Source organism: Callospermophilus lateralis, chromosome 20 (genome assembly GCF_048772815.1).
Source record: "Callospermophilus lateralis isolate mCalLat2 chromosome 20, mCalLat2.hap1, whole genome shotgun sequence".
NCBI classification, from domain to species: domain Eukaryota; kingdom Metazoa; phylum Chordata; class Mammalia; order Rodentia; family Sciuridae; genus Callospermophilus; species Callospermophilus lateralis.
The window spans coordinates 3,053,785-3,068,601 of record NC_135324.1 but is presented as its reverse complement, the minus strand read 5'-3'; the positions used below and the strand labels follow the sequence as shown (position 1 = coordinate 3,068,601).

Sequence of the window (14,817 nt, the reverse complement as noted above, 5' to 3'; positions counted from 1 at the left end):
ACACCAGAGGCCACCTCTGCTCCTGGGTCAACCTAGCTGTGTCCAGGTGCAGCCGCTCAGGAAAAAGAGGCCAGGTCAGGAGGCTGCACCGGGAGCGGCCTCCTGGGCCTCTGTTGTTCCGCGTCTGAGACGGGACTGGGAAGGGCATCCTGGACGGGGCTGCCGTTGGCCCCAGTTTGCAGGTGGGCAGAGCGGAGGCCGGGCCTGGGCCCCCTTCCTGCCTGGGGGTGTGCGTGAGTGTGTGTGAGCCTGCGTGTGCAAGGCCAGGTGTGTGGGGCAGTGACGGCCAGGCAGACCGCTGAGCCAAGAACGGGACGTAGCAGAGCATTTAGTAGGCGGCCGGCTGTTTGCCCAGGAGAGGCCCCAAAGGGAGGCCGAGGCCGGGCCCTGGAGGCCCCAGGGCCAGGCAGCAGATCTGGGCCTTGACCCCAGGACAACAGGGGCCACGGGTGGCACCGGAGCAGCTGCGACGTGCACACACTCCCTTCAGAACCGGCTGGACCAGGGACCTCTGGTCGGGTTTGGTTGAGGCCGGGCCAGCCTCCCTGCCTCCTTGTGCCGTCCGGGCCACACAGCCGCGTCCCAGAGGAGTGTGGCTTTCCCTGCAGTCCCTACCTGAGCCAGGCAGGAGCTCCATGTCAGGGCATCCGGGTGACTTAAGGAATGTGACCAAAGGGAAGGACCGCAGATGTTTACAGAGAGAGAAAAAAAAAAGCCATTTCCACTGTGACCTGAGTTTCCCAGAGTTTCCCAGAGGGACACAGCTGTGGCCGAAGGAAGCCTGGCAGCCGGCAGGGTGGGGGGGAGGCCAGGGGGGGACGGGAGGCAGGAAGCAGAGGAGGGAGGCCCCCCCAGGAGAGGCCAGTTCCTGCGTCTCCACAGTTCCTGCCCCTCAGAACTCCGGGGACGCGGGGGACAACCTGTCTCTTGTGCCAACATGCTTCTGTTCCCCACCCGACCCTGTCCCCTGATGTCCCTGTCACCTCTCTCCACTGTCTCCTTCTAACTGCATCCTATGCATGGGGAAAACCAAGGCCCAGAGAGGGAAAGAAACTTGCCTAGAGCCACACAGCACTGGAGGCAGAACCAGCACTTAGACCCGATGCCCCACCGCGGCAGTGGGGCCCGAGCCAGCTCCCCCGGCCCTCAGTGAACAAAAGGAGAGCACTTCCTACGGACCGGTGACCATTTGTGGGGCACCAGGCTGCAAACATCTCTGCTCTCATTTCGAGGGGAACAAGTGACCTGAGGTGCATTTGGCTGCAAGTAAAATCACCGAACTGGACGTGGCTTGGATGACGTGGGTTTGGCCTCCCTTTTTCTTGCAAAAGAAAGGCCTGGACATAATTTCTTTTAGCGGCCCCCGGTCACTCTGTGAGATGGTTTCGTGGTGACCTTCTCCTCTGCCAGGGTTGCCCAGCTAGCCTCTGGGTTTCTGGCCCGTTGGTCACAAGACGGCTGCCTAAGCTCCAGGTATCACACTTTATACCATGGCTACCTACCCCTGCTGTTGCAGCTGGCTCCCTGTCCACCGCCTGGCCTCCCGACTCCCGCCTGCTCTAAGTCGCTGGTCGGCTAAAAGCCGCCACCTGGGGTGTGGCCGGGTCCACCACGCGTGTGGAAGGACCCCTGTCCCCCCCGGGGTGCCACGGGGGTCTTGGCTCAACTCAGGTTGGGTAAGAAGGCAGAGCAGCCATCGGGGTCCTGGGTAATGAACTCAGGTCCAGCTTGATCCAGGAGCCCCTGAGCCCTGGGGACCAGCTGCAGGGGTCCCGAATCCTCCCACTTCTCAGGGCTGCTTTGTCACCCTCTGGGGAGGGGACAGGTCTGAGTCGCCAGCCACCCTTAGAAAAGATGGGTGGGACCTGGGAGGTGACAGGGGCACCCTAGTGTCCGTGGCGGGGACCCAGCCCTCCCCGAGCCCCAAGGCCGGGCCCCACCTGCTTGGGAACAAGGCCAGGGACATGTCCAGGCTGGGGACCTCTACAGGGGAGTCAGGCAGCTTGAGGGGAGGGGACCGCACTCTGCAGCGCGCACATCAGGGCCACCACCCTGTGGTCACCGTCCAAGTCCCTCGGGCGAGTCCCCCCTTCCCACGGGCAGCCGTAAGGGCCTGGGTGGCCTGCGTCCAGCCACGGGAACAGCCTGTGGGCCACGTCCCTGCTGGACCACCTGCTGTGCTGGGGTCTCTGGAGTGGTGACAAAGACGTGCCTTCAGGGACGGGCAGCCCCACGGGAAGGCCCAGAGTCAAGGGGTTGAGGGTCGGCTCCGCCCTGCCACCCAGAAGCCATGCAATACATGCCCCCGCAGGGTGGCCAGGTGACTGGGTATTTTGGGACTGAGATGTGAAAGAGAGTTTACGGAGGGACAGCTGAGCCGCCGAGGGATGGGTGGACAAGGTGTGTCCATCTGTGTCGTGGAATACCATTCAGCCAGGAAAAAGGAAGCTGACCCACGCTACCCCACGGATGAACTTGGAAACTTTGCCGAACAAGGGACGTGGGACCCAGCAAAGGTCCCGTGGGGTCCGAGTCCCCTGACAGAGAGGCTGCAGGGGGTGACCTATGAAAACGGCAGGTGGGTCAGGGGAAGGCAGTGGCCGGAGGAAACATGGTGCAGCCCCGTGTTCTTACGCAGCTGGTCCCGAACCCGGGACCCCGAGGCACGGTGCAGACCGACGTATTGAGGTCCTTCAGGCCCTCAGCTGACCCCTCGGCTTGGTCCCTCTCGGGGCCAGACTTCACCTCCCTCCAGCCTCGCAGGTCTGACCCTGGTGGCCTGGCAGGGCTTCCGGAACATTCCGCGGGCGACTGCGCAGGCCAAAGGCTGAGTCGGGGCATTTGCTAGGCAAGGTCCTGGGGCCGTCTCTGGGGAGGTGGGCACAGGGCTGTCACCTTGGGGTCTCCAGCAACGCCTCAAGGGGCAGGAACCAAACTGTCCCATGGGAGGAGACGGGGAGGACAGTGTCCCCTGGGGGCAGCCCAGGCGCTGGACGCCCCCCGGGCCTGGGGGAGGGAGAGCGCCGCTCTGTGCCTCCCGTGTGTCCTCTTGTCCCTGACCTCGGGGAGAGGCCGGTGCCCGCTGGGTGACCAGCCCTGGCTGGGGCAGCCGTTGTGCCCGGCTTAGTGGGGACACAATGTGATCACCGAGGCTCCCGAAGTGCAGCGCTTGCAGGTCGGCTTGGTGTCACCTGACCCTGGGCCCATTCAGCGCTGCCAGGGCCTCAGGCCATCAGGGCCACAGAGGACATTCAGGGGGCAGGCCACCCGGTCAGGAGTGGAGCTCCAGGGACCCGGGACCCTGCGGCCAGCCCTGGGATCTGGGGATCGTGCCCAGGGTCACCAAAGCAATCACACTCCCTGTGGCCACCTGCCAGCGCCCAGGGTTCCTGCTCGTGTCCCACCAGAGCTGTCCAGGGCCCTCCCATGGCCATTTTTTGGGGAGTGGGTAGGTATTGGGGACCGAATCCAGGGCCATTTGACCACTGACCCACAGCCCCAGCCTTTTCAAATTTTTATCTTTTTTAGACTTTTTAAAATGTTTTGAGACAGGGTCTCACTACGTGGCTGAGGCTGGCCTCCAACTTGAGATCCTCCTGCCTCAGCTTCCCCAGCTGCTGCGATGACAGGCGTGGGCCACCGCCCCTGGCTGTTCTCGTTGCCTTTTTCAACAAAACCACCTTCTCAGGCGTGACTCACAGACCCCAAAACGCAGCCACTTAAGCTCTTGGGGAAGACACCCAGAGGCTCGTCCCCTTGGCTTGTAAAAATGTACAGCCCGCTGCTACCCATGGTGGCCTGGCAGGGCTTCTGGAACAGTCACCCCACCGTGCAACAGCCCATGGACCGCCCTGCTCCCGTCTAACGCAGTACCTGCTGACCAGCCCCGGCCCCGCCTCTCCCCGGCCCCGCCTCTTCCCCCCCCTCCTCTCCCCGGCCCCGCCTCTCCCCCACCCCGCCTCTCCCCGGCCCCGCCTCTCCCCCGCCCCTCCTCTCCCCGGCCCCGCCTCTTCCCCGCCCCACCTCTCCCCGGCCCCGCCTCTCCCCTGCCCCTCCTCTCCCCGGCCCCGCCTCTTCCCGGCCCCTCCTCTCCCCGGCCCCGCCTCTCCCCGGCCCCGCCTCTTCCCCGCCCCTCCTCTCCCCGGCCCCGCCTCTTCCCCACCCCTCCTCTCCCCGGCCCCGCCTCTTCCCCGCCCCTCCTCTCCCCGGCCCCGCCTCTTCCCCACCCCGCCTCTCCCCGGCCCCGCCTCTTCCCCGCCCCTCCTCTCCCCAGCCCCGCCTCTTCCCCACCCCGCCTCTCCCCGGCCCCGCCTCTCCCCGGCCCCGCCTCTCCCCCGCCCCTCCTCTCCCCGGCCCCGCCTCTTCCCCACCCCTCCTCTCCCCGGCCCCGCCTCTCCCCGGCCCCGCCTCTCCCCGCCCCTCCTCTCCCCGGCCCCGCCTCTTCCCCACCCCGCCTCTCCCCGGCCCCGCCTCTCCCCCGCCCCTCCTCTCCCCGGCCCCGCCTCTCCCCGGCCCCGCCTCTCCCCGGCCCCGCCTCTCCCCGGCCCCGCCTCTCCCCCGCCCCTCCTCTCCCCGGCCCCGCCTCTCCTCCACCCCGCCTCTCCCCGGCCCCGCCTCTCCCCGCCCCTCCTCTCCCCGGCCCCGCCTCTTCCCCACCCCTCCTCTCCCCGGCCCCGCCTCTCCCCGGCCCCGCCTCTTCCCCACCCCGCCTCTCCCCGGCCCCGCCTCTCCCCCGCCCCTCCTCTCCCCGGCCCCGCCTCTTCCCCACCCCTCCTCTCCCCGGCCCCGCCTCTCCCCCGCCCCTCCTCTCCCCGGCCCCGCCTCTTCCCCACCCCGCCTCTCCCCGGCCCCGCCTCTCCCCGCCCCTCCTCTCCCCGGCCCCGCCTCTTCCCCACCCCGCCTCTCCCCGGCCCCGCCTCTCCCCGGCCCCGCCTCTCCCCCGCCCCTCCTCTCCCCGGCCCCGCCTCTCCCCCGCCCCTCCTCTCCCCGGCCCCGCCTCTCCCCCACCCCGCCTCTCCCCGGCCCCGCCTCTCCCCCGCCCCTCCTCTCCCCGGCCCCGCCTCTTCCCCACCCCTCCTCTCCCCGGCCCCGCCTCTCCCCGCCCCCGGCTGCCATCATCCGACTCTCATCAAGCTCTTCCAGTTGAACGTCGCGATCTCCATGCACTAGGGACCCCTCTGTCCACACCCTTGCCAGCCCCAGCTATGGCCTCTCGTGTTGGTAGCAGCTGTCCTTACTGAGGTGACGTCACACTCAGTTGTACAGAATCTTGTCACCTCAAAAAAGAAACCTGTGGCCCCGCCCTGTGTCCCCTCCAGCACCCCTCGTCTCTGTCACCCTGTGGGGACACACAGACGAGCCTTCAGACCTGCTGCCCGGGTCTGGAGCTTGCTGAGCAAGGCTCCCTGGTCCCTCCCTGGGTGACAGGGACAGGCACCGACACAGGGCTCTGCCACACCGCACGTGCCCGTCCATCAGCTGGGACTCTTGGGTGCCCACGTCCCCTTGGTGGGTGCTGCGGGCGTCCGTGGCACAGGTTTCCACGTGGACGTGTCTCCGTGTCCCTCGGTGTCTGCAGGCACCGGGTCTTGGGGTCTGTGTTTCCAGGCGTCCCTCAAGTGACATTTTACGTCCCCACATCAGGGCGGGAGGGTCCCCATTTCTGCACACCGTCACCCACCGCGTGTCCTCATCCCGGCCACCCCAGCAAGTGGGAGGTGGGGGTCTCCCTGTGACCTGGATCTTCTTGGCCGTCAGACCCACGGCGCGTCCTACCCACGGGGACAGCCAGTGTGTGTGCAAAACTCTACGAAGGGTGTCCGGGGTCACTTCAGAGCCACCTCAAACACCGGAGGCCACGTGGCCCCAGGAACGTCCAGGAACTGATCTTCACTGCCCCAGGGGACCCTGGTGACCTTGGCCAGCCTCCCCCCCACATCTGGGGTCCGTCCTCATCAGACCCCCCCCCCATGGGCACCTAAGGGACAGGGTCCAGTCCCACCCACCCTTGAGCCTGATGGAAAGCAGCCAGGTCCTGGCTCTAGTGACCTCGAGCTTCTGACCCCCCTGCGTTCCTGTCCCCCGGGTTGGCTGGTGGGGTCACCGTGTCTGTCCCCCACGGCCCACGCAGTGCGGGTAGCGCCCTTCGTCCACTCAGCTTGGATGGGCGTCCACATGTCATCTGGGCTGGAGGTCCTGGGGACATGGCTGCCAGGGACACTCTGGGACCTGTTCCCCGTGCACATGACACCAGGCGAGTTCCCCAGGGCAAGGACATGAGACCTCTGTGTCCTGTGTGTGTCCCTGTGATTGGGAACTGGGAAACGTCTCCCCAGTGTGTCTCCACTGCGTCCCCCGCAGGGTAGGGCTGAGGTGCTGGCCTTGGGGACAGCATCTGTGCCAGTGGGCAGGGCCCACTTCTCCCAGTTCTTCCTTTTTGGAACCAGGGATTGAACTCAGGGTCCCTTGACCCCTGAGCCCCGTCCCCAGCCTTGTTTTGCATTTATTTAGAGACAGGGCCTCCCTGAGCTGCTCAGGGCCTCACTCAGTTGCTGAGGCTGGCCTCCAACTTGGGATCCTCCTGCCTCAGCCTCCCGAGGGGCTGGGATGAGGGGCGTGGACACCGTGCCCTGCCCAGCTCTCCAGCTCTTAGGTGTCTGGACATCACCCCAGCCATTGCCTGATGGCCCATATTTGCCAATGAACCCTCCCTGTTTTTAGATGTCAGTGCAAAATGGACCTCAAATCCCTGGGCCCAGAGTGGACATCTGGGCGAGCTCCGGGCTGGGCTGGTCTCTTGGCCAAAGAGGGATCCCACGGGGTGGCGCCTGGGTGGAGGGACCCCCGGGGCTGGTGGGCGCCCAGTGACCTGTGCCTGTCCCCCCTGCAGATCCTGGAGGAGAACATGCGGCTGGAGTGCAAGTGCCACGGCGTGTCCGGCTCGTGCACCACCAAGACCTGCTGGACCACGCTGCCGCGCTTCCGCGAGCTGGGCTACGTGCTCAAGGACAAGTACAACGAGGCGGTGCACGTGGAGCCCGTGCGCGCCAGCCGCAACAAGAGGCCCACCTTCCTCAAGATCAAGAAGCCCCTGTCCTACCGCAAGCCCATGGACACCGACCTGGTCTACATCGAGAAGTCGCCCAACTACTGCGAGGAGGACCCGGTGACGGGCAGCGTGGGCACGCAGGGCCGCGCCTGCAACAAGACGGCGCCGCAGGCCAGCGGCTGCGACCTCATGTGCTGCGGCCGCGGCTACAACACGCACCAGTACGCGCGCGTGTGGCAGTGCAACTGCAAGTTCCACTGGTGCTGCTTCGTGCGCTGCAACACCTGCAGCGAGCGCACCGAGATGTACACCTGCAAGTGACCGGCTGCCAGCCAGATCTCCGGGGGGACCGGCAGCCAGCGGGACCGCAGGGGGGACACCGGCTGCCAGTGGGACTGCAGGGGGACCCGCTGCCAATGAGACTGCAGGGAGAGACCAGGTGCCAGTGGGACCGCAGGGGGGAACTGGCTGCCAGCCAGATCTCAGGGGGGACCGGCTGCAAATGAGATTGCAGGGGGGACCGGGCTGCCACTGCACCGCGATCCCCCAGTGGGAGAGCTTCACAGGGGACCCCCGTTGGGCTTTTCTGCTCCCTGTGGACCCCGCGGAGGCCGGCCCGGCCCTGGATGGCTCTGCTCCCCCCACCTGTCGCTGCTCCACCCCCGGCCCCCAGGTCCCTCGTGGCGGGGACGCAGGGTCTCGGCAGGACTCTGGACCTTCGGGCTCCGCATAGCGATATTTAACGATTTATTCTGATAAAAAAATGATATTAATTTATTTAATTAAAAAGAATCCTTCCACCTGGTGGGGTCCGTGTTCTGAGGCCACCGTGGGCGCCCTGCGCGGGAGGGTGCTGTCACTGGGACCCGGGGGGGCCGCACGGGACATCCCTCACGCAGCTGCTCCTCCAGGTGGGTCCTGCAGGCGGCCCGCCCCGCACTGGGTGCCGAGTGCACAGAGCCCCACGCATGCGCACGCACACGCACACGCACTTGCGCACACACCCCTTGCGCATGCCCCTCTCACGCACATGGGCACGCCCCCTCTCACACATATGGACACGCCCCCACGCACATGGGCATGCCCCTCTCATGCATATGGACACGCCCCTCGTGCACATGGACACGCCCCTTCCATGTGGACACGCCCCTCGCGCACATGGACACGCCCCTCACTGGCATGAATACGCCCCTCATGCACATGGACACGCCCCCACGCACATGGACACGCCCCTCTCACGCATATGGACACGCCTCTCCCACATGGACACGCCCATTCCATATGGACACGCCCCTCACGCACATGGACACGCCCCTCACTGTCATGAACACGCCCTTCACTGGCATGGGCACGCCCCTCATGCACATGGGCACGCCCCTCTCACACACATGGACACGCCCCTCCCGTGGGGTGTGGTCCCCCTCCTTGGCCCGTGACTTCACTCATTCCCGGTCACAGTCCCCAGACGCCCTGGAACTCTGGTGGAAGCCTGAGCTTCACGAGGACTCTGTCTTGGTGGCTGCTGGTGGCTGCTGGGTCCCCTGTGCCTGGCACACAGTGGAGTCAGGATCGTTGAATAAGAAAGAACAGAGACCCCGAGCCTACTCCCAGGGTCCCCAGGCCACCTGCCTGGGCTTCAGCTGCAGCATGTGCCTGCAGAAGCCAGGGACAATGACAGGCGCATCCTTGCAGGGGACCGTGGGCACCGCCCCAGCCCCCTCGACGTGGTCACAGGCCCATGGGTTCCATTGACAGACGGCCATTGGTCGTCAGGACAACGGTTCTGGCCCCGGGGGAATGCTGTGGAGACCAGAGGAGCCCTAGCTGTCACCACCAGCTCAGCCCTGGGGTGGCGGAGGGAGCCCCGGCCTATGCAGAGAACCCAGCCCGACACAGACCTCCGACCAAGGCCCACAGGGCCCTTACGGCCAGCAGACAGCAGACACCTACAGAGGGGGACAGACACACCCCAGTCATGGGCTGAGCCCAAGGCACATGGGCCACCCCAAGGACAGGGTCACATCCACGAAGTCGGCTCAGGGCAGTCTGGGGGGCCACCGCTGGATCTCCATAGTCCCCTGCAGTCTCTGTCACCTGATCCATGGCAGGTTCCCTGTCTTCACGAATGTGTGTTGGGTGGGGACGTGCAGTTAGGAGACCCAGTGCCACCCCCCACGGGAGGTCACATTCAGACTCCAAGGCAGGGAAAGCAGGTGTGGTCGGCTCTCCGTGACTGTAACACAACACCTGAGGCCGTGGGCTTATAAGGAAGAAAGGTTCCTCTGCTCAGGGCTCGGAGGCTTCTGGCCGGGCAGGTGAGGCCTGTTGCTCTAGAGCCCGAGGTGTGGCATCATGGGGGACAGGGCAGCGCTGGAGGCACCGTCTCCCATCAAAACAGAAATTGTTCAGCTCCGGCTGTGGCCAAAGGTCCTCGGGGCCTGGCACCTGCTGACCACCAGCATTCTGGATGTCCCTGCTCCCTTGCGGACGCCACTGGAGCTTCCCAGCTGAGTCTCGCTGCCCTGCTCATCCCCACCCTCCCTGCCTTCAAGACGGTTCCCCTCTCTCAGAGTCCCCAAAGCCCCAGCATGAGGTGACCTGAGCCACTCCATCCTGCCCAAGCCGGACCCTCCTTCCTGCCCCGTGTCAAGGCTGGTCATCAGGTTGTCCGTGTTTTGCTGAGTGATTCTGAGATGCAGGGAAGGCAAGAGAAGCCAGGCTCCTGGCAGCAGCGTGGACGCTGGATGGGAGGCCGGGACGGACCCTGTGTGCTTGATCCAGCCCTTCCTGAAGCCGCACCCAGGGCCATTTTAACTGCGCTCCACCTGGCGCTTGTGGGGTCCATCAGATTTCTCCCCCGAGGCCCAGGGGCTGCTCAGGAGTCACGGCTTTGTCACCAGGAGAGAAGGGAAGGGAAAGAGGAGGCAGAGAGGACGTGGCTTGCCTTTCCTCTGAGCGCAGCCCCTCTGGCTGACCCCCACCCACCTCGTCCTCCACGCAGCTGGGGGCTGGCTGTCCAGCGAGGCTGCCCGTCCAGGGAACAGGGGACAGGGCGGGAACGCACCAGAGCCAGACGGGGACAGGGATCAGAAGCCAGGATGGTGTCCCCTCTCCTCTCCACGGCCACTTATTTATCTCTACGTGGCGCTGAGGGTGGACCCGGGGTGAGCCGGGCGGGGTGGGCACTGTCCCCAGGGCCAGCCCTTCTTTGTGTGTGGAAGCAGCACACGCAGAGGTCGCTCAGGTCAAAGGTGAGAATTGAACATCTCCTCCAAAATGCCACCCCCTCGCTGACCGCCGAGGGCCAGGGGTGGCCGGCGTGGACAGACGCGTCCAGGACGGTTGTGCAAGTTGCTTCCTGAGCAAGAGCCCATTGGCCTCACTCAGAGGGACACAGCCTCCCAGGGTGAGGGGAGGCAGAGGGAGCCAGAGGCCGGAGACCTGGACTTGCAGGTGACCGCTCCAGGGCCCGGGGACAGGGGGCTCTGGGGAAGGGAGGCCCAGGGCCGTGCCCAGGTCCAACTGGCCTTGAGAACCTGCCTGTACGTGTCCCCCCTGAGCCTCGGCCTCCCGGGGCATCGAGGACAGAGTGACAAACAGCGTGTCCCTGCTGCTGGGGGTGGGGACCTGGACCTGGCAGGAGAGGACGCTGCTGCTCCCGGACCCTCGGGGGAAGCAGCTGGGCCCGGGCCAGGTCACCCCGCACCGCGGGCAGCGGCTGCAGAGCAAAGCAGACCCCGGAGGGACGGAAGCCGAGGGACAGGGGCTTCCTGCGCCGCCCCAGCCTTTCCCAGGGCCGCTCCTGGGGGGTCCCCGTGTTTGGACAGCTGAGGGGCGGGGGCAGCCAAGGCGGAGGGGCCGGTGTCCGGCCCGGCCCTGCTCCTCCTCGGGGCCACGTGGTCTGGGGGCTGAGCATCCATGGCCAGGGTGGGACGCAGTGGTGACAGTCCCCAGGGTCCAGGCAGGGCTCTCTGTGCGGATCCCCCCACCCCGTTTCCCTGGGACCCACCGTTCTGCAGGAATCCGAGGGATTCTACAGCCCAGATGACCTGGCTCTGGGCACCGCCCCCTCCGCCAGCTACGGAGTGGCTCTCAAAGGACAGGCACATTGTCAGCCGGGCATGCGGCCCACGCCTGGCATCCCAGCGGCTCGGGAGGCTGAGGCAGGAGGATCGCCAGGTGGAGGCCAGCCTCAGCCACTCGGCGAGGCCCTGTCTCTGAATAAAGTACTGAATCGGGCTGGGGACGGGGCTCAGGGGTCAGGCGGGTTCCATCCCCAGGACCAAAAAGAAAAAATGTGGACAAATAAAAAAATAAAACTGAGACCAAAGCCCCTTATGGCCGAGGGACGGCCAGGCTAGACCGTCCAGCCTCCGAATGTGAAAGCCACACGTGGCCCAGCTGGCCCTGGGCACGAGCAGCCGCTGGGACCTGGGGTCTTGAGAACTCAGACCCGTTTCAAAGCAGAGCCACTGCTCCAGGTCCCAGGCTCCCCGGGTCCCTGCCCACCTGGGGCTCGCTGGCTCGTCCCCTCCCCGGCTGGTCCCCTCCCCGGTTGGCCTGGCGCCCAGTGTCAGGGCCCAGCGCAGGCTGCGCCCCGTGCCCAGGTGGAGACCTCACATGGACGCGGCCACCCTCTGCCCAGCTCTGTGGCCGGCCACACCCCTGGCCAATGCCATCTCAGGGTCCCCTGGGAGGGACAGAGCATGGTCCCCATTCTGCGCTGGAGCATGACAAAGACTCAGAGCCGGCAGGGGCTGCCCGGGGCCACCAGGGAGGCAGGGCCAGCGCTGGGCCCAAACCCCGGCCTCCCCCGAGCGCTGCCCAGAAGGTTCTAGAACAAAGGACCTGGTGGTGGTGGCAGGGGGTGGAGGCAGCCTTGCCTGGGCAGCCGCAGCTCCTGGTCCCCTGGGCCACCACCCAGCCCCACTCGCAGCCCAGAACTGGTGTCCACGGGGAGGGGGTCAGCCGCAGGGTCCCCAGGCAGGTGGCCCTGGGGCTGCGGCCGGCGAGCGCCCCTCACGGTGCCAGGACCCGTCTCTCCCGGGCCAAGGAACAAAGGGCTTTCACGGGCGAAGCCGGGCGGGGGGACAGGTGTGTGAGTCGCAGGTCCCATGGGGGGACACGCAGCTGGCACCCAGTGAAGGCCCCGTTTGTGCCCGTGTCCCCGGGGCGGGCTGGCCTCCGAGGGCGAGATCGTGTGGCCCGATAGCACCGCGGCCTCTCCCTGGGGTGGGGGCCGGGCCCCGGGGACTGGTGGCCATTGTCACCTGGCCCTCCTAGGGAGGGAAGTGGGACAGTGGCCGTCAGCCGATACCTGTGCGATCGGCCTCCAGGCTGCGGCTCCACGGCCCGCGGCTCCAGTTACAGGTGGAGGGACAGGGACGCTGCCCGGGGAGGCCCAGGCTCCCGCCCAGCTCAAGTCCCCTGGACGGTCACAGCGGGTGACAGGGAGTGTCCACCCCGAGTGGGGCAGAAGCAAGAGGCCGTGGGGGCGGCAAGGGCTGAAGAAGAGGGACACTGGGCCTCCCGCCCGCCACGAGACCACCCTCACCAGGATGCTGTCCATGGCCAGCGGTCACGTGGACAAGGGGGTGACCAGGACGAGGGACATTCTGCTGGGCAGGAAGCAGAGAAGACAGGACAAGGCGGCTCCTCTCGCCGCGGGGCTCAACCAGCTTTCTCCTTCGTGAGGTCGGTCAGCCGACGGTCAAGGTCAGCCGACAGTCAAGGTCAGCCGATGGCCAAGGTTGCGGTGCTCGGGACTCTGACCCCCTCCCTGAGGACAAGGAGGTGTGGGGGCTGGAGGAAATGACAGGGGATGACATTTGCCACCTGTGAGTGCTGGCTGTGGGCGCGTCCAGGGTGTCGAAGGGACTGGTCCTCACGGGGACCCCCACAGGAGGTCTAACAGCCACACAAGCCGGGCACAGAGAGGCCAAGCAACTTTCCCAAGGTCACACAGCAGGCAGAAATGGGCCCAGAGGCCGGGACTAGATCCTGGGCCAAGTGGCTCCCGGGTTGGTGTTTCTGACCTTCTGTTGACCCTGCTGTTTGCCTAGCACCGGTGACAAGCCAGCCACCCTGCCACCCTGCCACGCCCTGCTGCATGACACCCCGTAAGGTGGTCGCTGTTGGCTGCCCCGTGTCCCAAACCAAGGTCAACTCCGGGGGCAAAGTGCCTGGAAACCAGGAGGGCTGTGACAAAGGACGGCACCGTCCAGTGGGCGCCGGAGAAGGAGCGGGGCACAGAGACGCACGGGGGTCCAGGCGGTGGACGCGGGGTCCTGAGCTCCCCGGGGGCTGTGCGGAGAAGACCCGGGCGGCCACCCAGCAGCGAGCCCCCTGAAGCCACCCAGGCCAGCCTGATGTCAGCTCTGGCCTGGGGACCAGCCGCTTCCTCCCAGGGACTGTGACCTCAGAGACTTTGGACCAACGGTGCCCAATGACCAGGGCGTCACACACCTGGGGGTACCTGAGCAGGATCTTCAGGGTGACACACTGCGACCCTCAAGGGTGACCACGATCTGGTACCTGGACAGCAACCGGCCGTCACTACCGACCCCACTGCTTGCCCGGTGACAGCTGCATTCCCCCTGCCGCGTAGCTCTGAAGTGGTCGCCTGTTAACGCCATGGCTAGGGGCATATGACCAAGGGGGACAAGGCCACCTGCTGCCACCCGGGGCGGCATGCCACAGGCAGGCCACCCGCTTCTCTGGGCCTCTATGTCCTCCCTGTCCAACAGGAACACCCACGGGGTCTTCCGTCCAGGTGAACGAGGCACCGCGCCCTGTCAAGGAGGCTGCCATCACCCCTGCCACCCAGCACGCATCCCCAATGTGAGCTGAGGGTCGTTTGCCATAGGAGTGACATATGAGCCACGTGGGTGACTTCAATTGTCCTAAAAGGTAAAAAAAAAAGAGGCTGGTGACTCAACACGGCCCAGATATTTCTTCCACACATTGCGGCACAGCCAGGTTCCAAGTGCTTAGTAGCCACACGTGGCTGGTGGGGACCGACTGTGACATCTCAGGTCGACGGACACATGCATGAAGAACAGCCAGGAACAGCGGCCCACGCCTGGCCTCCCAGCAGCTCGGGAGGCTGAGGCAGGAGGATCGCAAGTTGGAGGCCAGCCTCAGCCACCTGGTGAGACCCTGTGTCTAAATAAAACACACAAAGGGGCTTGGGGACAGGGCTCGGCCCCTGGGCTCCGTCCCCAGCACCCGAAAAAAGTGAGTGGATGAATGAGGGTCTGTGCCCAGCCGGGGACCGAGGCCTGGGGACGTCCCCAGGGGAAGGCAAGGGTCTCAGGGCGAGCGGGACGCAGGGCTGAGCCTCGGGAGGTGGCGGAGGGCTGAGGGGGGCAGGGCAGGGAGGCCGCGGAGCCGAGGCCTGAAAGGGTCCAGCTGCATCCTGAGCTGCTTGAGATGCCGCCTGCGGTCGCCATGGCAACGGGAGAAAATCGCGGAGCAATTTGTAATCAGCAGCCGTCCTTGTCGCCGGGGCTCCCTGGGAACATTGTTCCCCGGCTGAGCGCGCAGCTCGGAGCAGGAGGGTCCGCGGGTCCCCGAGTCCAGCCCCTCCCGACACTCGAGGCCGCTGGTGGCGAGCCCTGCCCTAGTCCCCTCCTCACTGGGTGCTGTTCTGTCATCTAGATTCCCTAAATGCACACAGCACCCCAACCCCGTGTCCCACAGGGCCACCCGCGGTCTGCACCTAGCCCTGGCTGGGTCCTCTCAGCCACCCACCCCCCCCGGGGAGGGGG

At 66.2% G+C, this 14,817-nt stretch overlaps 1 protein-coding gene across 1 annotated transcript in view; it reads left to right on the top strand.

The window, feature by feature from the left end:
• The window catches only part of Wnt7a (Wnt family member 7A), a 29,974-nt gene extending 22,605 nt beyond the window's left edge, over nt 1–7,369 (top strand). The window contains exon 4 of the mRNA XM_077106254.1: nt 6,890–7,369. Coding sequence (XP_076962369.1) covers nt 6,890–7,369 — 480 coding nt within the window. The remainder of the gene's footprint in view (nt 1–6,889) is intronic.
• The last annotated feature ends 7,448 nt before the right edge of the window (nt 7,370–14,817 follow it).